Source organism: Suncus etruscus, chromosome 5 (genome assembly GCF_024139225.1).
Source record: "Suncus etruscus isolate mSunEtr1 chromosome 5, mSunEtr1.pri.cur, whole genome shotgun sequence".
NCBI lineage: Eukaryota > Metazoa > Chordata > Mammalia > Eulipotyphla > Soricidae > Suncus > Suncus etruscus.
Genome location: NC_064852.1, coordinates 84147407 through 84169312, shown reverse-complemented (window position 1 = coordinate 84169312; position 21906 = coordinate 84147407). Strand labels below are relative to the sequence as shown.

The window sequence follows — 21906 nt, the reverse complement described above, 5'->3', positions numbered from 1 at the left end:
TGTGTAGCAATATCTAGTTTCCAGAACACTGTTTTTGATGAAAATCTTGAAATGTATGGAAGAATTCTCTACTACCAGCTGGTACATTCATTTAGATTAACATTTAGGCTTGTAATTAGTACACTGTAATACACCATTTCATTTGTTTGTTTTTATGTTAACCTGTCTTGCTACCTTGCCTCTGGATTTCCAACTGTCCTCTACAGTAACAACTCTCAACCTCTAATGGCACATACACAATTAGGATAAAGTATAATTTCTTTCAAACTCCATTTTCCTCTGTCATTTCCTATTTGTATCATCTATAACAAATTGAATTTGTTTAAAGCATATAACATACTGAATTTTTTAAAGCATATAAAACACTGAGGTTACTAATAGTATTTTTTTCTTAACACATTAACCTCACCTTCAGCTCCTACTAGAACTTATCAGCACACACTGAACCATTATTAACACACTACTTAAAAAAAAAATAGGCATAGAGGCCTGAGCAATGGCACAGTGGTAGGGTGTTTTCATTGCATGCAGCTGACCCAGGATGGACCTCGGTTCAATCCCCTGGTGTCTCATATGGCTTCCCAAGCCAGAGCGATTTCTGAGCACATAGCCACGAGTAACCCCTGAGCGTCACCAGGTGTGGTCTAAAATCCATAAATAAATAAATAAATAAATAAATAAATAAATAAATAAATAAATAAAATTTTAAAAAATTTAAATAGACCTGGAGAAAAAGAACAGCACATAGGGTGCTTGCCTTGCACACAGCCAACCAGGATTAGTCCCTGAGCCCTGCTAGGAGCGATCACTTAGCACAGTGTTAGGAGTAAGCCCTGAACACTAGTGGCTGTGAGTCTCCTTCTCCTTTGCCCCACACCCTGCCTCCCCACACACACAAAGAAACTTGGACAGAAATACATTCACATAGGAAGATTTATAAAAAATAATGAAAATGTTGACAATATTTATAGATTTGTTACTCTCTAAAATGAATCTTAAAATCTAGTCAAGTAAAATAGGTAAGTAGAGAAACAAACAATAAGGATCAGAAATTATCTTACAACTGAAATAAGTTATATCTGCAGTGAAGGTATTAATATTTTTTGCATACCCAACCAAAAATGTCATTCCTCTATTCATTGCTATGGCTTTCTTTCTTTAGTTTCAATACTTGGGGCTTCTATAATTGACTTCAAGTCCTCATGTTTGGTAAGTTCTTGTTTTTTCTAAAAAAAAAACTTGAAATTGAACTCCCATATGATCCAGCTATACCACTCCTAGGGATATACCCTAGGAACACAAAAATACTATACAAAAATCCCTTCCTCACACCAATATTCATTGCAGCACTATTAACAATAGACAGACATTGGAAACAACTAAGGTGCCCTTCAACATATGAATGGCTAAAGAAACTGTGGTATATATACAAAATGGAATATTATGCAGCCGTCAGGAGAGACTAAAGCATGAAATTTTCCTATACATAGATGTATATGGAATCTATTACGTTTATTGAAATAAGTCAGAGGGAGAGATAAACAGAATAGTATCACTCATCTATGGGTTTTAAGAAAAATAAAAGACATTTTTGTAATAATTCTCAGAGACAATAGAGATGAAGGTTGTAAGGTCCAGCTCATGATATGAAGCTCACTACAAAGAGTAGTGAGTGCAGTTAGAGAAATAACTACACTGACAACTAACATAACAATATGAATGAATGAGGGAAGTAGAAAGCCTGTCTCAAATACAGGTGGGGGAGTAGGGAGGTGGGAGATTTGGGACACTGGTGATGGAAATGTCACACTGGTGAAGGGGGCTATTCTTTATATGACTGAAACCCAACTACAAGCATGTTTGTAATCAAATTGTATAAAGACATAAATAAAAAATCCCCCCCCCAAAAAAAACAAAACAAAAAATGTAATGGCAAAGCTTTCCATTTTATTTTAATTATTTAGTTTGGGGGCCATACCCAATTGTTCTCAGGGTTTACTCTGAGCTCAGGGATCACTCCTGAAGGGGCTGGGGGATTTGCAATCCCATCTGGGTTAGTTGCATGCAAGGCTAGTGCCTTAGACTATTTCTCTGCCCCCCCAAAAAACTTTCCATTTTAATAAATGTAAATCATGTTTACATCTTCAAAAAGAAAAGAAAAGAAAGTTCTTGTCTTGTCTTAGTCATTCATTCTGATTTTCAGACTCTGGTCTTCTAGCCCAAATGACCTCACCTTGCATATACTTCATACATGTACTCACCTTCAAGGGACACAAAAGTAGATCCAGTAGATCCATTTTATAATATACTTGTCTTTAGATGATTCTAAGAGACTATAGTATAATTAGAAACAATTTTATAAGTAGACTTTAATAGAGTTAGGATACAAAGTCTAGGAAAGTTATCTTAGATATGCATTTCTCTAGCAAGAAAAATATTAGATTTATTAATTTTAATTTAAGTAATAAATCACACAGGCCACAAGGAATCTAATGATCTTATAGAAATTTTAATTTTACTACCAGTCAGTTAATCCTCAAACAATAATTTTTGATATTTATGAAATATGTTAAATGGTTCTGTCTTTTGGGCATCTGGGCAATCAACTATTTATCTTAAATTGACAGCCTAGATCATGTGACCATATTGGTTCCACACCAGTGTTATTTGAAAACTATCTTTTGGCAGGAATATTAAACTCAATACCTGAGAATAAATATATTTGGTACAAGTAATCAAGCCTTGGATTTGTACTGTCTAAAATGATCACCACTAGCTCATTCATATGGACATTAAATTAAAACAGATGAAATTTTAAGTTTACACTTAGCACATTTCAGGTGCTCAATAGGCACATGTGACTGGAAGCTGCCATTTTGAACAGTTCAGACAGTGAATTCCCTCATCTCATAGTTTAAGTGAACAGTCATGTTTTACATTTGTTTTGCTGTGTGGATACTTTACTTTTTAAAAGCTAATATTTATGCAGTATTAGCTTTATACAATATTTATACAGTAGGTTAATACACCTGTCAAAGCATTCAAAAACTTCATAAACAGAACATGTAGTTGCTTTAGTTAGCTTGATTTTCACACCCATCTTAAAAATACCTTCAATTTGACAGCTTGGGAACATAGAATTTTTTAAGAAGCATTTTTTTCTTAATATGTAGACTGCTGAATCAAAGCATCATGTTTTACTGAGTAATTAGTCTTTCAATAATTCACACAAGTAATAGGTCATTTTGGGGTTTAACCCCTGCTTCCATTATTTCTGACCACAGGGTCCACTGACAGATGTCTCACTTCGGATGTACACAACAGAAGACTGGGATCCGTTTCACGTACATCTGCTCCCAAACAGCTTAGGCAGATTAATACTTAGAATGGCTCCAGCTCTGCTAAGTCCTCTATAATCACTAACTGTTGTTTTAAAATTAATTATGTTTTATTCACATTTTTCTTTATTACCTTTTATGTTGCTAAGTTTCCAGTAAATAAATCCACATATAAACTTAAAGCACAGAAAATCATTTCTCTCTGCTCCTCTAAAACAAATACTTTAAAGACCTTACTCAGAAGCTTAGCTTTCTCAGATTTTCTGATTACAGCTCTAATTTAACTGAACTCAGACTGTCATAGCAATAATCCTTTGGGAAAAAAAATAATGCAAAACTATATAACCTGAAATAATCTATGACAAATTATCATTTGCAAATGATAATTAAGGTTTGAAAGTAAATTTTTATTTAAGACATAGTAACAATCCAATACTAAATAAACATAAAATACTCACACAAAAATGAAGCAGAATAAATATAAAGTACTCACACAGAAATGAAACATAAGAAATGAAACAGAATGATTAAAAAAAAGTGATTGTTAGTCCTTTTGCCCATCATGAAAAGTTGCTTTTGATTGGCATTGACGAAAAATTTTCAACTAGAAAATGTTAACCTTCTTCCCACACAGGACTTGCACTGCATTAGCTGCATTTCTCTTTCTCTTGCACCCTGGAGCTGGAGAAGGGGAACAGATCTTAGTCCATATTCCCACGGGGTTCCTCTAATTATAAATTTATTGAGACTGTGAGACTCCTGCTATAAAAAAAAAACACCTTTCCACACAGAAAAGTTGATCACATTGATAAACTTGGCTGAGATTTATTAAACTCTTCTGATAGCCCAAAATCTATAGAACAGAAAATTTCTTTCAAATGAAACTCTCATAGTAGATGTTAAGTCTAAAAGATAATGCAAATGTCATTTCTCAGAAGAATAAACTATAATTCAGAAGGCTTAATTTGCCCAAAGTCACAAATATTACTTGTTAGCTGGAGACAGAACCATCATATTCTTTGCTCCTGACTCCTGAATCTATTGATGGGCACTGAAATTTGGTACAAAAATCTGTGAAAAAAAATCTAGAGTACTTTCCATATTTCAAGGCAATATTTGTTAAATAATGTTACTCCATCATGAAGCAGAAAAAGTGGAATATGAGCATATTTGTCTTTCCCATCACAGAGATCCCTAAATATGCACTCTTAAATGTACTAAAATAAGAGCTTAATGCAAACTAATCCTACTTATCACTAATTCTCCCCATCAGCAGCTTTACCTTTATGAGAATTAGATAACATTACTCCCAGATACACAATGAAAATAACCTGCTTTGGGAATGCACAAAATTTTTTGTATCTTCTGCTTTAATGTTTTATATATATGTATACACACATATGCTTACTCTTAGGTAAACACATTTTCTCAAAGATTAGATTTTGGCTAAAATTTAAAACAATGTCAACAGAAAATCAATGATGCTTCTGAAAATACTAAACTAAAAATATATAACTCAGTAGCAATATAAACAAAGCATCAAATACATATACTCGCTGCTCCTTTTTTTATATAAAATATGTTTCAAGACTTCCAGTGGATGCCAGTAACTGATGATAGTATTGAGCCCAATATAAAACACACTGAACTTTCCCTACAACATATGTAAAGTAAAATTTGGCTTATAAATTACAAATAATACTTAAAATCACCAAAACAAATTTAATAATCATATAGCAATAGTATATAAAATAGAAGTTGTGAAAATGTGCTCTATCTCCCTTTTAACATTAACATTTCCAAAACATTGTTGATCGTGGGTAAATAAACTGTTGAAGAGAAATTGGATTTCTGTACAAATGCTTATATGTACTACCTGTCCTTTCTTTGGGAGGGGGCATCACACCTGGCAGCACTCAGGGGTAACTCCTGGCTCTATACTCAGAAATCACTCCTTGCAGGCTCAGGGGACCATATGGGATGTTGGAATTCAAAGCTCCTTCCTTCTGCATGCAAGGCAAATGCCCTACCTCCATGCTATCTTTCCTGCCTCACCTGTCCTTAAATCTTTCTGAGCCAACATCTCAATACTTAGAACCGCAGGCACAGTCCCTACCTCTGCTTGAACAAAGTGTCAGGATCCAAACATGTCTGATTTTTTTTCTTTAAGCTGAAAACTCTGATCTTTTTAATATTTGTTCAGAGTTTTCATCCTACAGGCCACAGATAGTTAACTTGTATTTACTTTGTGATATTTTGTAGTTATTTTTCTAATATTATCCACTGAGTGATTTAACTTGTTAAAAGTCACAACAAATAGCAAGAGATGTTCAAATAAGTGACAATTAAATAAAAGTGAAAAATAATGAGATTTCACTTCACACATACTCTTCTGTCAAAAATTAGAAAACTGGATAAAACCAAGGGTCTGTGAATGTGTAAAATCCCACAAGTATAATGACCAAAAACTTGAGATACTAAAAGGAAGTTAATTAGGTCTCATTACAGGTATTAAGACTTCTTTTTCTGAAACAACATGCCCATTTATATACACAGTTTATTTAATAATGGTGATATGATGGTCAATTTATTCTCTATTTAAAACATTCAACCAAATGAGTGAGATTGAACCTTTCTGCTATGACACCAACAGTGAAGTAAGACAAATTAGCTTAAACACATTGTGTTTTTTGAAAAACAGTTATATGCTTTTCTTCAAAAATAAAAATTCTGGAGTCAGAGAGATAGTATGGAGGTAGAGTGTTTGCCTTGCATGCAGAAGATTGGTGGTTCGAATCCCTGTGTCCCATATGGTCCCCTGAGCATGCCAGGAGCTATTTCTGAGCATAGAGCCAGGAGTAGCCCCTGAGCTCTGCTGGGTGTGACCCTCCGCCCCCCCAAAAAAAATAAAATAAATTGTTATTTTCTGGTAAGTGAAGAAGAGTACTTTAAGAAATAGTGTATTATTCAAATTATATTAAAATGAAAACAAAAGTTCATGACATCCACTAAGAAATTCATTCATTCATTCAACATATACACATAGAACCTTGATGGGTGCCTAAATGTCCAAACCAATGATAAATGAAACAGGTGTTCTGAATATTTTTCTCTCCATCTAGATTCAATTTACCTTCTTTACCTGCACAGTACTGTGCCTGGTCATACCATATGGCCTAATCACATGGTTTCCATACTTTTTAGCTTCTAGTTGGCTATAGATTATGGTTAAGGGCCAGATATGAGGAAACTTAAGGATTTATTCCTTGTCCTCAATTCCTGATAACTATTTGAGAAACTCAGCCAAGCAGAGACAAAGGCCACAGCTCCTGGCTAAAGACCTTCTCTGCAGAGACTCTATGAAAACCAGGCACAGATGATAGCTCCCTCTCCACACTATCTTGGATCTAAGAATTGTACCAACTGTCCCTCTATAATCAAATTTATGAAGATTTCCTTAGCCTTTCAACAAGTTTACTATAAATACTATCTTAAATATATAAATATTAATACTATCTTTAAAAAAAGTTACCAAGTTACCTTAAAAATCAAATTTAAATATTGTGTCAATGGGAAAATGATTAACTTGTGAGTTCCAAACTATGAATAGGTGTGGGAGGATGCTTGGTTTTCATGAGTTCTACTCCTGACTCAATCCTGCATATGGTACCTCAAGGACACCCAATAGAAAGAGGAATGAGCATTGTACCAGAAGCAACTCTAAAGCATAGTTGGGTGGGACCCTCAAAACAAATAATAACAATAATGAATGCATAATAGGAATACAAGGTAAGTAATTATATTAAGGAGCAAGAAAGGTTGTTTTTCTTAAAGACTGACTAAATTTGTGGGACTCCCAAGTTGATGCATATAAACATTATTTGAAGTCAAGACTAGGGACAAATGAATATTAGTCCCAAAGGTAAGTTAAGCAATACTGGTTGATCTACACAGAGAACAAATCAGACTGACTGCTGGAGAGCACTAAACTTTGGCAGGAGGCCAAAATAAAATCCCCCATAAGAGATTAATATTCCTGCACTATGAGTGCAATAGATACTAAGGGAGAAAATTCAGCTGAAGGAAATTCAGAAAATAGAGCTAAAAGTTGTCCTTTTTACTTGGGAATTTAAAAATCCTTTGCTAGTCTTTGTCTGAGCAGGTCAGGGATAAAAGGGAATAAAACTTAACAAATTACGAGGCAGATCTTGAAAGATAATTTATCAGGTAAAGTGCTTGACTGACCAAAGTTTTAGCCCAGCAATCAGCCAGGAGTGATTGCTAAATGCATTGCCAGGAGATAAATCCTGAGCACCACATGGTTGCAACAAAGAAAATAAAATAAAAGAAAAGAAAAGAAAGAAAGAAGAAGAAAAAAGAAGAAAGAAGAAGAAAAAGTAGTAAAGAAGAAAGAAGAAGAAGAAGAAAATATGAAGGAGGAGGAGGAGAAGGAGGAGAACAACAATGACAACAATGCAGAGGACGAGAAAAGAGGAGGAGAAAGGAGGAGAGGGAACAGGAGGAGGAAGAGAAGGAGGAGAATTAGAAGGAGATGGAGGAAAATGAAAGGGTACAGGGGTCCTCAAACTTTTTAAACAGGGGGCCAGTTCACTGTCCCTCAGACCATTGGAGGGCCTGACTATAGTAAAAACAAAACTTATGAACGAATTCTTATGCACACTTCATTTATCTTATTTTGCAATGAAGAAACAAAACAGATACAAATACAATATGTGGCCCGCGGGCCATAGTTTGAGGACCACTGGGAGAATGAGGAGGAGGAAGAGAAAGAGGAGGAAGAAAAGAAAGAGTAAGAAGAGGAGGAGGAGGAGGTAGAGGAGGAGGAGGAAGAGTAGAAGGAGAAGGAGAAGGAGGTGAAGGAGAAGGAGGAGGAGGAAGAGGGACAATGAGGAGGAAGGAGAAGAGTGAGGAAGGAGGAGGTAGAGGAGGAGGAGGAAGAAGGAGGAGAAAGGAGGAAAATGGAAAGGAAGAGGAGGAAGAGAAGGGGAGGATGAAGAAGGAGAAGGGAGAAGGAAATGGATGGAGGAGGAAGGAGAAGGAAGTAGAAGAGGAGGAGAATGAGGAAGAGGAGAGAAGGAGGAGGAGGAAGGAGAAGGAGGAAGAGGAAGGAGGAGAGGGAGGAGGAGAAGCAGGAGTAAGAGAAGAAAGAAAAAGAGGAGGAGGAGAGAAGGAGGAGAAAGGAGGAGGAGGAGAGAAGAGAATGAAGATGAGAAAGGAAGAGGAGGAGTGATAAATCAGTAGTGACAGTGTGAATACATTTTTTAGCAGTAACTTTTTAGCAGCAATTTTTTTCTTATTAAGGAAGGTGAGAAAGATGCAAGTTAATGGCTTGTGAATAGTTTCCTAGATTCAGTGCAGGAAATGTTTAGAATGAAGAGTCTGAGTTTATCTCTGCTCTTGAAAAAGTGAATAAAAAAGCATGTTGAAAACTCAAGACTAGGACAATTGAGAGAAATTTGCTAAAGGATGGTGGGATAATCAGCTTTCTTAAAGAGAAATGACAAAATTTAATGATGAGATCATAAATGAAAGTAAATAATATTTTAATTGAATCACCAGGAATCACAAAGTTACAAACCATAGTTTCTGGGGGTCAATTTGCAGTCATTGAGAAGGAAGAAGGATAGTGTATCTAAAGTTTTTCTAATGATAGTGGCTATCTTTACAAGCAAGGCTTGGGAATAATGGGGACATTGTCCTCTGTATGCCACAGATTTAAAAAAATAAAAGGAGGGAGGGGGTCATTGGTGGTGGGAATGTTGCACTGGTGAAGGGGGTGTTGTGTTTATGACTGAAACCCAGCTACAATCATGCTTGTAATTATTGGTGTTAAAATAAAGGTTCTATTAAAAAAAAAACAAGTCAGAGAGATAAAAAATAATAAAGAAATAAAAGGGGAAACAGGAAAAGAAAAAACCCTTCAGCCACTGTAAAATTTTTTACCTTTGCTTTCAAGTCTCCCCCATTTTGTTCTCTATATTTTATTAAATAGTCCCTAATTATCACTATACTTAAACAAGTTCTATCTAGTGATATTCTCAAAAAATTCATGTCTTATTTTATGCCTTAATTTTATACTTCCATTCCCATCACATACATAATGGATTGAAGAGTATATATCTCACCCCTCAAATAATTCCAGTCTATCTAATCTCTCAGACTGTGACCTTACATGAAAATAGTATTACAGATGTAATTAAGGATTATAATACTTACTATCAACCTTAAGTACAACTGTTAATAACATTCCCCTTGAAAAAGAAAAAATACACAGAAGACAGACATGGGAAGGCAGAGACAAGAAAAACTGCCTGTTAATACAAGTCAAAAAATGCCAGAAGCTACAAGATGTGGAAAGAAAAGCCAGGCTCTGTTCAGAGTCTGCCGAGGGCCTCTGACCCTGCACACACCCTCCCTTCTCAATTCAAGCCTCACATAAGAGAGAAGAAATGTGTTGAGTTTTTGCTTTATTTGGGAGAAAGGAACAGCTGGCAATGCTCAGGGCTTACTCCTGGCTCTGTGCTCAGGGATAACTCTGATGAGGTTCAGGGGATCATAAATGGTATTAGATTTCAAACCCAGGTCAGTTGCAAGAAAGGAAAAAGTCCAACTCTATATAGATACTGTATTATCTCTCTCCTTCATTTATTGTCTTAAAGTGGTAATTTTGTGGGAGTTTGTCTTCATATCTCTAAAAGCAAGTACCTTCACCCTTTATGAAACAATATTATTTAAATTCTTCTGGAAAAACCACTGGAGTTTTACCATTAGAGCTTTGCCTTTTTTTTTTTTTCTTCAGAACATCATGTAGTGTGTAGCCTTTCCAGATTAGCTGGATCCACTTAATGCATGTCAAGGTTTCTCCTTGTCTTGACAGTCTCCTTTATTTTTTAGTGCTAATTTATATTTTATTGTCTGAGTTGAACCCAATTAATTGGTCCTCTTGCTTAATTGAAGTATTATTTTTTTTTACTTTTGGTGGTGATGCTGGAGATAGAATCTAAGATCTTATATATGCAAGGCAGTGCTCCATTGCCTAGCTACAGTCCCTATTGAGAATTTTGAGTGCTTCCAAGAGTTAGCAATTGTTGACAAAGTTGCTATAAACATCAATGTACAAGAGTTTATGTTGACTTACTTTTTCAGCTCCTTTGGGTAGATACCCATGTTTTCAGGCATGTATGGTTTAAGTATAGTCAGTCTTATAGAGAATTACTGAACTGTTTCCCAAAGTAGTCGTAGTTTCTGTATTCCCATTAGCAGGAAATCAAATTTCCTGTTGCTCCACAATCTCACTAAATATTCTTGAAGTGAGAATATTCTTGATTTTAATAGATGCACAATAGAATCTCATTTGAATTTGCACTTCCCAAATAACAAGTGTAGAAAATCTTTTCATATGCTTATTTTCCCTCTGTATATCTTCTTTGATAAATTGTCAGATCTGAGATTCTATAATACAACAAGTTTTAAATATAGAGATAGATAAGTTTCCTAATAGTCTATTTCTCTATAAAAGCAGAACACATGTTCCTTGTACACATGTTGTTCAAAACTCGTGGATACATTGACCAAAACCCATAGACTGTCTACTACCAAAAATGAGCTTTAATGAATTACAGAATCAAGTCAACGATCTGTCAGTACATGTTTATTGCACAGTTGTACAAATGTACCTACTGTAATTGATAATGGAGACTATATGTGGTTGCAAGTGGCTATAGCAGTGTTCTTCAACCTTTCACTATCTGCAAATCAGCACCTGGCCTGTGTACTAATCCAAAGACTTGCGTTAGAATCAAGGTTTAACTTGCAGTTAGAACCATATATTTTTTATTTTTTCTACATCTGTGTATCATTTGGTTAAAGAAAGTTATCTTTAATAATCTTTGTTCCTTCTATTCAACTTTTCTCTAAATGCAAAGTTGTTCTATAAGCAAAATACTAAAGAACATGAGGCTAGCTCAGAGGTTAGGGATATTCACAAAGACCAGTATTTAATCCCTGCTACTTCATGGCCTCTGCGCATTGTCAGATGTGATTCCAGTAGATTCCAATATCTCCCAATACCAATCCATCCTATCTATTGATCAAGAATCAATGGGAATGGTTCCTAGGACTCCAGAATAGCCCAGGGAGACCTAAACAAGTGTTTTTTCTTTTTTTTTTTTTCAAAAATTAGTAAGGTTCTATGAGGTTTTCAAACTAAGTGATCTGCACAAGAACTGGGTACTGAAAATAAATAAAGTGATATGCATGATACCCATTTAATAGCAAGATTAGAAACCACAGTGTCTCAAAGGATAAAAGGGGTGAGGATAAAGAGAGACAGAGAAGAAAAATGTCTGTCACAGAGAGAGGCAGAAGAGAAGGCGGAGGAAGGAGGAATGGTGAGAGGGAGAGTGGGGTAGCAAGAAATGTGCACTGGTGAAGGATATGTATACTGCATTTTTGAAACTCAATCATGAACAATTTTTTAACTGTAGAAAAGAATTGTATTGTGAATAACTTTGTAAACCATGTTATTTAAATAAAGTGATTTTTTAAAAAAATATGAAACAAATCTGATAGATCTTGTGAACATTATTTATGCATGCTCTACTCATATCTAGTGCTGAAACACTAGAAATGATTATATTTCTTCACTTTTCAATTCCTCAACCCCACAATCCTCTCAGGTATAATAACCATTTTTCTTTCCATTTCCTTTTTTTTAATTAATTTTTTTAAATTTATTTAAACACCTTGATTACATACATGATTGTGTTTGGGTTTCAGTCATGTAAAGAACACCACCCATCACCAGTGCAACATTCCCATCACCAATGTCCCAAGTCTCCCTCCTCCCCACCCAACCCCCGCCTGAACTCTAGACAGGCTCTCCATTTTCCTCATACATTCTCGTTATTAGGACAGTTCAAAATGTAGTTATTTCTCTAACTAAACTCATCACTCTTTGTGGTGAGCTTCCTGAGGTGAGCTGGAACTTCCAGCTCTTTTCTCTTTTGTGTCTGAAAATTATTATTACAAGGGTGTCTTTTATTTTTCTTAAAACCCATAGATGAGTGAGACCATTCTGCATTTTTCTCTCTCTCTCTGACTTATTTCACTCAGCATAATAGATTCCGTGTACATCCATGTATAGGAAAATTTCATGACTTCATCTCTCCTGACAGCTGCATAATTTCCTAAACCAACTTCTATTGTCTTTTATCATTTACAATTTCATACCAGAGAATGATTTTCACATTTAAAACTTAATCTCTTAATACATCCTTTTTTCTTTCATTTTATGTAGGTAAAATATCTCTTACTTTCTTATATAAATACAGGTACTTATGAAAATGCTTAGCTTCTGTACCTCTGATCTTTATTTTTCCTGGATGAGGACATCCCAAGCAGTGTTTAGGGCCTCTCTTGATGATATTTGATATTAAGCCAATCACATTATCTCCTTAGGCCCTATAGTTCATATTTTAGGAATCCAGTTTTTAGAATTAGGAATTAGAAATTAGGAATCCTAATTTACAATTAAGGTGTTTGTAATTAAAAATATCTCAATATATCTAGAACTAAGAAGATAAAGAAAACCAGAGATTTTTGTTCATTTGTTTTGTCTTGGCACTCTGCTCAGGCATTACTCCCAGTGGGGTTCAAGGACCATGTGGTGCTGGGGACCAAATCCAGATCAAGGATTTGCAAGGTAAGCAGCCTACAAATTGTATTGTGTTCAGTTTGAAAACCAAAGAGATTCAGTAGTCATTTGGTTTTGAGTGTGAGGCAACACCAGCACTATTCAGTGATTACTCCTGAGGGGGTAAGGGATTCATATGGGTTGTTAAAGATTGAACCCCGGTTGACCATGTGCAAGGAAAGCAACTTACCCACAGTATTTAGTCTCCAGTCCCAACTCAAAGCAATTTTTAGAGCAAAATTAAACTTGTAACTTTCAGAATTCTAGCTTTGAAGTTATCCATTTAAATATTAATATCAGGGGCTGGAGTGATAGAACAGTGGTAGGGCATTTGCCTTGCATGTGGCAACCCGGAAGGGATCCAGTTAGATTCAGGGCATCCCATATGGTCCTTCAACCTACCAAAGGTGATTTCTGAGTACAAAGCAAGGAGTGGCCCCTGAGCACCATCGGTGTGACCACCAAATCAATCAATCAGTCAGTCAATCAATCAAGTTTAGAATAAATAAATGTTATTACCAGGAGTGTGGATGAGTCTATAGTCTTCGACAGTATTTAATAGAAAATGACATCTTTAGGGGGCACTGAGAGATCACAGATGATTCAGGCACAAGCCTTGCTTGCCACTGACCCTGGAATTTCTAAGTCCCTCATAGGTGACCTAGTCAATTCCAGCAAGGTCCCCAGAACCAAATAAAAAGCATATGTTTTACTCACATTGTCTTAATTTAAACAGAATGGGCTTGACTTGTAAATTCAAAAGCAATAGAAAATATTTCTTTCCATTCACAAAGAAAGTCTTTGTGATTTTTTGAGCTGATTACTTCTATATTTTATATTAATAGCAAAAAAAGGTAAAGCATAAATATTTTCTGTTAATTGTCATTCGATTTTTTTTCTATATTTTCTCTAATGTGTATCTATGATGTATCTCAATTTCCTAATTTGGAGGGGGTTTGGGTCACACCTGGTAATATTTAAGGGGTACTCCTGGCTCTGTGCTCAGAAATTATTCTTGACAAGCTCTGGGTACCATATGAAATGCCGAGAATCAAACCTGGTCGGCAGCATGCAAGGCATATAAATACCCTGCCTGCTGTGCTATCGTTCCAGCTTCGTTTTCTATTTTTTAACTAATATGATTCCTTTTTTAAGCATCTTTTTGCAGTATATTTGCCTTTCCCCTAAAGAGTAGTGCAACACTGATTTGCCCTACCCCCTTGCACAATATTTTGATTAAATTATTTAATATTTCAGCTTTACTGTAAAATAAAATCTGCTCTTTTATTTTTAGCACAAATAGAAGGCTTTATTGGTTAGTTTAGATGTGTGACTGGCATCCTCACAATTCATTGTTTCTATACTCAAAGCCCTGACAAGGCAGGAGAAGCTGAAACCAACTGATGGTTGAGCAAAGAGGAAGGCCTTTGAGAGTTAACAAGGCTACCAGGATCGAAACCAACGTCCTAAGAATAAATCCAGGAGGAAAAGGCATCATCCATAGCTGGAGATGTTGAGGACTCTGGATCACCTCTAGGAATGCCATCCTTTTCCTGAAGGGTCACTGTGGTCTCTGACTTGCCAGTACTGTCCACTGCAGTCTGGCGCTCCTCCCCTGTCCCATCGGGCTTAGTGATCTTAGTCACAGAGATACTCTGGGGGGGGGGGGGTGAGATTGGGCCACACTCGACAGCACTCAGGGGTTACTCCTGGCTTTCTGTGCTTCTGTGCTCAGATCGCTCCTGGCAGGCTCGGGGGATTATATGGGATGCTGAAGTTCTAACCTGGGTTCTTCCCAGGTCAGCCACTTGTGAGACAAAAGCCCTACTGTTGTGCTATCACTCCAGCCCACTGAGACACTTTTGAAGTGAGACATTGTCTGGGGCTGAAAAACCGAGCTGGGGCCTTCCTGGGAAACCTGCAATCAAGGTCCTTGTTTACTCTGCCTCTAGAAGGGGAAGCTAGTTATAACCTTCTGGACTGCAAAACTTAAAAATTCACACAGGCTTTAAAACTAGGTAAATGACCTTATGTCCATTTTTTGTCTGTTTATTTTGTTTTGTTTTGGGGCCACATCCGGTGACATTCAGGGGTTACTCCTGGCTATGCTTTCATAAATTGCTCCTGGCTTGGGGGACTATATGGGACACAGGTGGATAGAACCGTGGTCCATTCTAGGTTAGCAAGCCTAAGGCATGCATCCTACTGCTTGCGCCACCGCTCAGGCCCCATATTTTTTAAAATTAATATCTTTATTTAAGCACCATGATTGCAAACATGCTTGTAGTTGGGGTTCAGTTATAAAAAAGAACCAGTGCAACATTTCCACCACCAATGCCCCTCATCTCCCTGCACCTTACCCACTGCCTGCATTCGAGACAGGCATTCTATTATATTTCTCTCGCTCGCTACCATTTTCATGATAGTTGTCAGTGTAGTTAGATCTCTAACTGGAAACTTCAAAATTCACACAGGCTTTAAAACTAGGCAAATGACCTTATGTCACTTTTAACTCAAAGAAAGGCTTGAGAAAATAATACCCATTGGTGTTCCGATTAAATGCAAACACTCAAAGTTCATTGTATTTCGGTGAAGTAGCAGTTACTTGGCACATACATCCTGACTCAGTCCATTTCTTTTTTTTTTTTATATCAGTTTTCCTCTTTGGATTTTTGAGTAAGAAACTTGAAACCAGTGCTTTGCTCTCAGTTTTGATCTTTGTGATATGTGTCTTGTTCATTTCTGCCCCACTAGGAAGATTATTTTCTTACGTTCACAACTTTGTATTTACAATACAAAGTACAATAGTTTTGCCTATCCCAATATATTTTCCCTAGATCTCTAGGCTCAGAAGTGAAATATGCCTTTGTTAGAGTATAGCATTATTATAACACCTCCTAAATGTATAAAGATTATGAAGTCAATACAAGGCATGAGGAAACATTATTGTGATGATAGAAAAGCCCCCACAAAATATCAAAAGTTTATATAAACTAAGCTGAAAAGTTAAACTGTAGATAGTCAGAGAGAGCCTAAAGCAAGGCCTTACACTGGCAGAAGTCAGCAAAAGGAAAACTCCAGGATTAAGAAACCAAGTGTGGGAATAGTCTAGGGAAGGGCTTATAATGCCTGCAGACCATATGGTCTTGGGGGGATATGTGTGAAAACGTTACCCTGGAAAGGAGCATGTGACTTTGCGGTGTTTGGAAACTTTTCCCCTAGGGAAGCAGAAGCAAAGCAGGACTGATTGATTGGCCTCGAGATGTACCTTTAAGCTGTGCGCCAAGTGGGAGATGCGGACAGTGGGGGAATCCCTGAGAAGGGGCGAGCGTTCGGGATCGCCCCAGCTAGAGGAGTTGGGGGGCTCAGGCTCCAGGAGGTTTGAACTGCGAGCGGAGCAGAAAAGGATCTTTGTGAGCATCCCAAGGCAGCACAGGGCAAAAAAAAAAAAAAAAAAAAAAAGGCTTAAAGCTGGCGACGGGTGGAAGCCGCACTCACCCCCGGGACGCACTGGCTGGATGGGCCGCCACCTCAAAACCCGGTCGCTCAGCACCACGTCGCAGCTGTCCCTTCCGATCTCGAAGATGCCCCGGAGCAGAATCTGCTCGGTCGCCGCTTCTGGCCGCGGGGAGGACGCCCAAAGCGCCAAGGACTCTGGGGCCGCCCCAGGAGACGTCGTCTCCTTCCCGCAGCCCTCCTGGACGCTCACCCGGCTGCAGCGCCTCCTCCCGAGCATGGCGGGGCTGCTTGACCCAGGTCTAGGCTGAAGGTCCGGGGAAATCTTTGCGGGAAAGGCGTCCAGGCACCTCTCCGGCTGCGTCCCGTGCTGCCACAGCAACGACGCGCGGGGCCTGGTGCGCGGGGAGAGGCGGGGCAGGCTGGCAGGAGGCAGGCAGGCTGGAGGGCAGGGGGGCAGACTCTCTCTGTCCAGAAGAGGAATCCCTCATTTTAAGCTCTTGGACAAAATGAATTTTTTTTTTCAGTATCCAGCTTTTGCTCAGAGCAGCGCTTCTTCAACTTTGACTTGCACTTTCGCCCCCGCCTATGCGTCTTGTTGAAATGCTGATTCTTCTGGCAAAGGGCCTGACCGCCACCACCCTGACACCCAATGTACTCTGCAAAGTCTATTCTGCAGGTTCTTTCATAGCTGGTCTCTGCCCTCCTTAAGAAATACCCTGTAGTTAGCTGGATTTTGTGCAGCTGCTAGAGCATGAGAAAGCTCACTTCCCCCAAAACTTTCTCATCTAACAAATACAGTAATGAAAGAAGATGCCCTTAACCCCCAGAAAGAAGGGTCCTGCTTTCCCTGCAAGATATCACTTCTCCAGACCCGTTTTTGCCTGGGTGTCACATTCCCTGGAGTGATTGGCGAGGAGCAGTAGAATTTTTCTCCCCAGGGCTGCTGTTGTGATGCCCTGTTACCAAGAAATACAGAAAACCCTAGGGGGTTCATCCTTCACTTACTCCACATAGCTGAGATGTAAGAAATTAACTGTTGAATCTTTGGGATAACTTGGTATGAACATAGTGGATCTTGCTTGCACATGAACAGTTTTCCACAGCCGGGATGCACAGGCAGATAATTGGAATCTCTGGGGAACAGACCCAGACCTCAGGAATGTTTCAAGCTCCCCAAGAGATTCCAATGCTCATCCATAAGAGCTGTTCTAACTACAAGTACATTGACTAGAAGTTGACACTTGAGTACAGTGAAAGTGTCAGGAAGAAGGTGGATTCTGGAGAAAGAGAAAGGAATGGAAAGTAAGTCCTGGACCACTTTATAAATTCAAAATCATTTCACTGAGAAAAGTGAGGCGTTTATAGAAGAATTAAACACATAGATATGGGAATCTAGGTACAGTAGTCTGGTCATCCAGCAGTCAGACAGAAGACTTAGTGGTATCAGAAGTTTCTCAAGGTTCTCTGTTCAAAATCGGGGTTCAGGTGGAGATATAGTGCAGGGGGTCAAGGCTCTTGCCTTGCAGGTGGCCCTCCTCAATGGAATCTCCAGAACTGCATATGGTATCCCCACCTTTAGCACCAATAGGAGGAACCTCTGAGCATAGAGCCAGGAGTACTTCCTAAGCATCTCTAGGCATGGCCCCAAAAGAATAATAAAAACAATCAAATCTCAAAACACACACACACACACACACACACACACACACGTAAGCAAAGCAGTAAACCTGGACAAATCCCTGTGAATCTTAAAGAACATATGTGCCAGTTAAGCTAGGACTCTTTATAGTTTAATGCTCTAAACACAAACTGCCCGGGTCAGACAGGGCAGCGTTTCAGCTTTAGCTGGTCTCAGGAGCAGTTCTTGGAGCTGAATTGAAGCAGCTGCTGAACTCTCTGCACCTTCACCTGGTTGGGGCTCCACAGTCATTAACAAGGAAAGTTAGTGTTTTCACAGAAAGTAAGTTTTGCAGTCAGCTTGTACTACAGTGGTGGGGCAAGCAACAGAGTTTGAGCTCCATGGAGACTTGGAAACTCACTGAGAGTCACAGCAGGTAGAATAAGTCAGTGATTACCTTTTCGGTTCTTGCAAGTGTCAAATTGCTGGTTTTTAAGTCTCATATAGGCCATCAGAAGCACTTAAGTTAAAGGTATAGTCTGGCGGTAGAGTTAATCTTAGCCTTGCATGTGTCTAAAACCTTAGGGTTCATCCTGGCAAGGCTTTGCATTTCCTAATGCTGGAAGTGGTAAGGAATGTATTCTATGCTTTTTCTTCCATAACCCCTCCTAAAAGTGCCTGCACAAGGTTTCTTGCTTCAGTAGCAGGAAACTCAGTTTACTGACATTTTAAGGCCATCATCACCCTAAAAACATCAGTATCCAACAGCCTTGACACCTCATATAGTCAACCAATATGCAGAAGAAACGTAGTTATAAAAATCTGAACTCATGAGTCCACAAAACTGTTTCTTTTTTTTTTGTGGAGTGCTTCAAATTTTGATAGCAGTGTCTTAAGTCCTGACAGTATTGACAAAGAAAAAAGAAAGAAAAGAAAAGAAAACGAAAGAAAGAAAGAAAGAAGGAAGGAAAGAAGGAAGGAAGGAAGGAAGGAATAAGAGAAAGAAAGAAAGAAAGACAGAAAGAAAGACAGAAAGAAAGAAAGAAAGAAAGAAAGAAAGAAAGAAAGAAAGAAAGAAAGAAAGAAAGAAAGAAAGAAAGAAGGAAGGAAAGAAGGAAAGAAGGAAGGAAGGAAGGAATAAGAGAAAGAAAGAAAGAAAGAAAGAAAGAGAGAGAGAGAGAGAAAGAAAGAAAGAAAGAAAGAGAGAGAGAGAGAAAGAAAGAAAGAAAGAAAGAAAGAAAGAAAGAAAGAAAGAAAGAAAGAAAGAAAGAAAGAAAGAAAGAAAGAAAGAAAGAAAGAAAGAAAGAAAGAAAGAAGGAAGGAAGGAAGGAAGGAAGGAAGGAAGGAAGGAAGGAAGGAAGGAAGAAAGGAAGGAAGGAAGGAAGAAAGGAAGGAAGGAAGGAATGTTTGCTTTGCCAGTGACACTGAACTAGATTCATTGTTATGAAGAGTTCTTCCTGTGCTTTTCTCAATATACTTTATGTATTCATGTTTGATATCAAGGTAATTAATCCATTTTATTTGACTTTTGTGAATGGTGTAAAAAGGAAGTCTGAGTTCATTTTTTCTTGTGACTGACCAGTTTTTTCAGCAACCTTTATGTTTTTCTTTACTACATTTCATACTTTTTATACCTTTATTTGATATTAAAAATCTATACATTGCAGATAGCGCTTTCTCTCTTTCTCTCAATTTTATTCCATTAGTCAAAGACTCTGTCCTTGTTCCAGTACTATGCTATTTTTATTACTACAGTTTTAAAGTACAATTAAAAATTGAGGAAGGAGAAGCCTACCAAGGATTTGTTTTCATTGGACACTCTCCATTTCCTTGCATTTTTTTCTTCATTTAGCAAATCTCTTTTTGTTTCTTTTATTTTGTGTTTGTTCTGTTTTGGGATCATACCCAGCAATATTCAAGGCTAATTTCTGGTTCTGTCTCAGGGATCACTCCAGCCAGGGCTCTAGTACCATATGCAGTGCTGAGAATTGAATCATTAATGTTCATGTGCAACCCCTATACTTCCTCCCAGCTCTTACCCATAAAGTCTTAATACCTAATGACAATTTTAGCTTCTTCTAAAAGTGATTCTAAACAAATCTAGAGTTTCCTGCTTAGCAATAGTCAGATAACTTGCAAAGAAACTCTTTACATACATTGAGGAAAGAGGACTTTGGAAAAAAATTAATCGCTCTTAAAATAATTAATCTTATCCTCTTCCTTTTTTTTTTGTTTGTTTTGGGTCACATCTGGCAGCGCTTAGGGGCTACTCCTGGCTTTAAACTCAGAAATAGCTCCTGGCAGGCTCAGGAGATCATATGGGATACCAGGGTTTGAACCACGATACTTCTGCATGCAAGGCAAATGCCCTACCGCTGTGCTATCTCTCCGGCCCCTTATCCTCTTTATTAATAAAAAATCTTTCATTTTGTCTAATATTTTTAATCAAAAAATATTTCTACTTGCTAGAACAAATGCTGGTTAGTTTATTATTCAATAATTCCATCTATATCTCTAAATTTATTTTAATTAATTTAGTTTTGAAACAATACTTATGTATTCAATCTATAGGCAAATTCAGTTGACTCTATAATCAAACTAGGTTCTGTTTGACCCACACTCATTCTAGTCTATCCCTGCATCTCTCAACTGGACAACTTGAATATCATCTCAACCAATCTCTTTGTTTTTTCTTTTCCTTTTCTCCCTCTCCCCCGTCCTCCTACCCAGGGTCTATTTTACACCAAGTAGTCCTTTGCTTCTAAAAGTAACAAACATTGCTCCTTGCTCATAAACTTCTAATGATTTTCCATCTATCTTAAAATGAAATTAAAATTTTTGGCAATGCAACAAGAGTCTCCTAATAATATTGCCCCTAGCTAACTTTCCTAGGTCACCTAATAGACAGACCCCTTGTTCTTTCATACAATGCTCCTTAATTTTTCTTATACAATGTTAATAGTGCAGTTGCCTTGTTCCCTCTAGAATACTGGTGTTCTCAGCTAACCAAATGGCTCATTACTCATTATTTTTTTTATTCATTACTTTTTTTTTTTTTTGGCTTTAAATCACTTCTATTTAGAAACTATTGCTGAGCATTCTTTACTGTAATGGCTGCTACCCATTACCAGTTAGAAATTGTCATAAGCATAGCAACTTAAAACAACACCAGATAATTACTGTATATTATTTGAAAATTTAATTCCAAACTCAGTTTCTTTGGATTAAAATCAAGGTGTTGATAGAAGTGCATTTCAGTTTTCCAGTTTTTAGAGGTTGTCTTATTGCTTAGCTTGTGACTCATCTCTCTTCAAAGCAGGATAGTAAACATCTTTTCTCTACTTCCATCCTTAATTTACTCCTTTGGCTTTTGACCTTTCCTATTTTTTATAATGATCCCTCTGATTACATTGGACTATAAGAATAATATTTTACTATATCTAAAATGTTCCCTTTGCTTTTATACAAGAAAACAAATTCATAGGTCTGAAGATTAAATCGTAAGTGTCTTTAGGCCACCATTAATCTCTTTTATCACATGTTTTATCCTTTTAAGCCCTAATTATTGCACACATCACATATTTACTTGTTCAAATTATTCTCAGATCATAAAATAAAAATTTTACCTGAACACTAATGAGGTTGCTTCATTGGTTTTAAATCCAGTTCTCCAGTTCACTAGATCTAAAAACATTCTTCACTATTGGCATTCTAGAGGTTCTTATCTGAGCAAAAAGTGTTAAAAAAAACCCTCACTATTTGTAATGCTGTGTTTC

At 37.4% G+C, this 21906-nt stretch overlaps 1 protein-coding gene across 1 annotated transcript in view; it reads right to left on the bottom strand.

Moving 5' to 3' along the window:
- CERKL (ceramide kinase like) overlaps positions 1–16789 on the bottom strand; it is a 138529-nt gene extending 121740 nt beyond the window's left edge. Inside the window, exon 1 of the mRNA XM_049772870.1 lies at positions 16552–16789. Within this exon, the coding sequence (XP_049628827.1) occupies positions 16552–16789 (238 nt within the window). The remainder of the gene's footprint in view (positions 1–16551) is intronic.
- Between the last annotated feature and the right edge of the window lie 5117 nt (positions 16790–21906).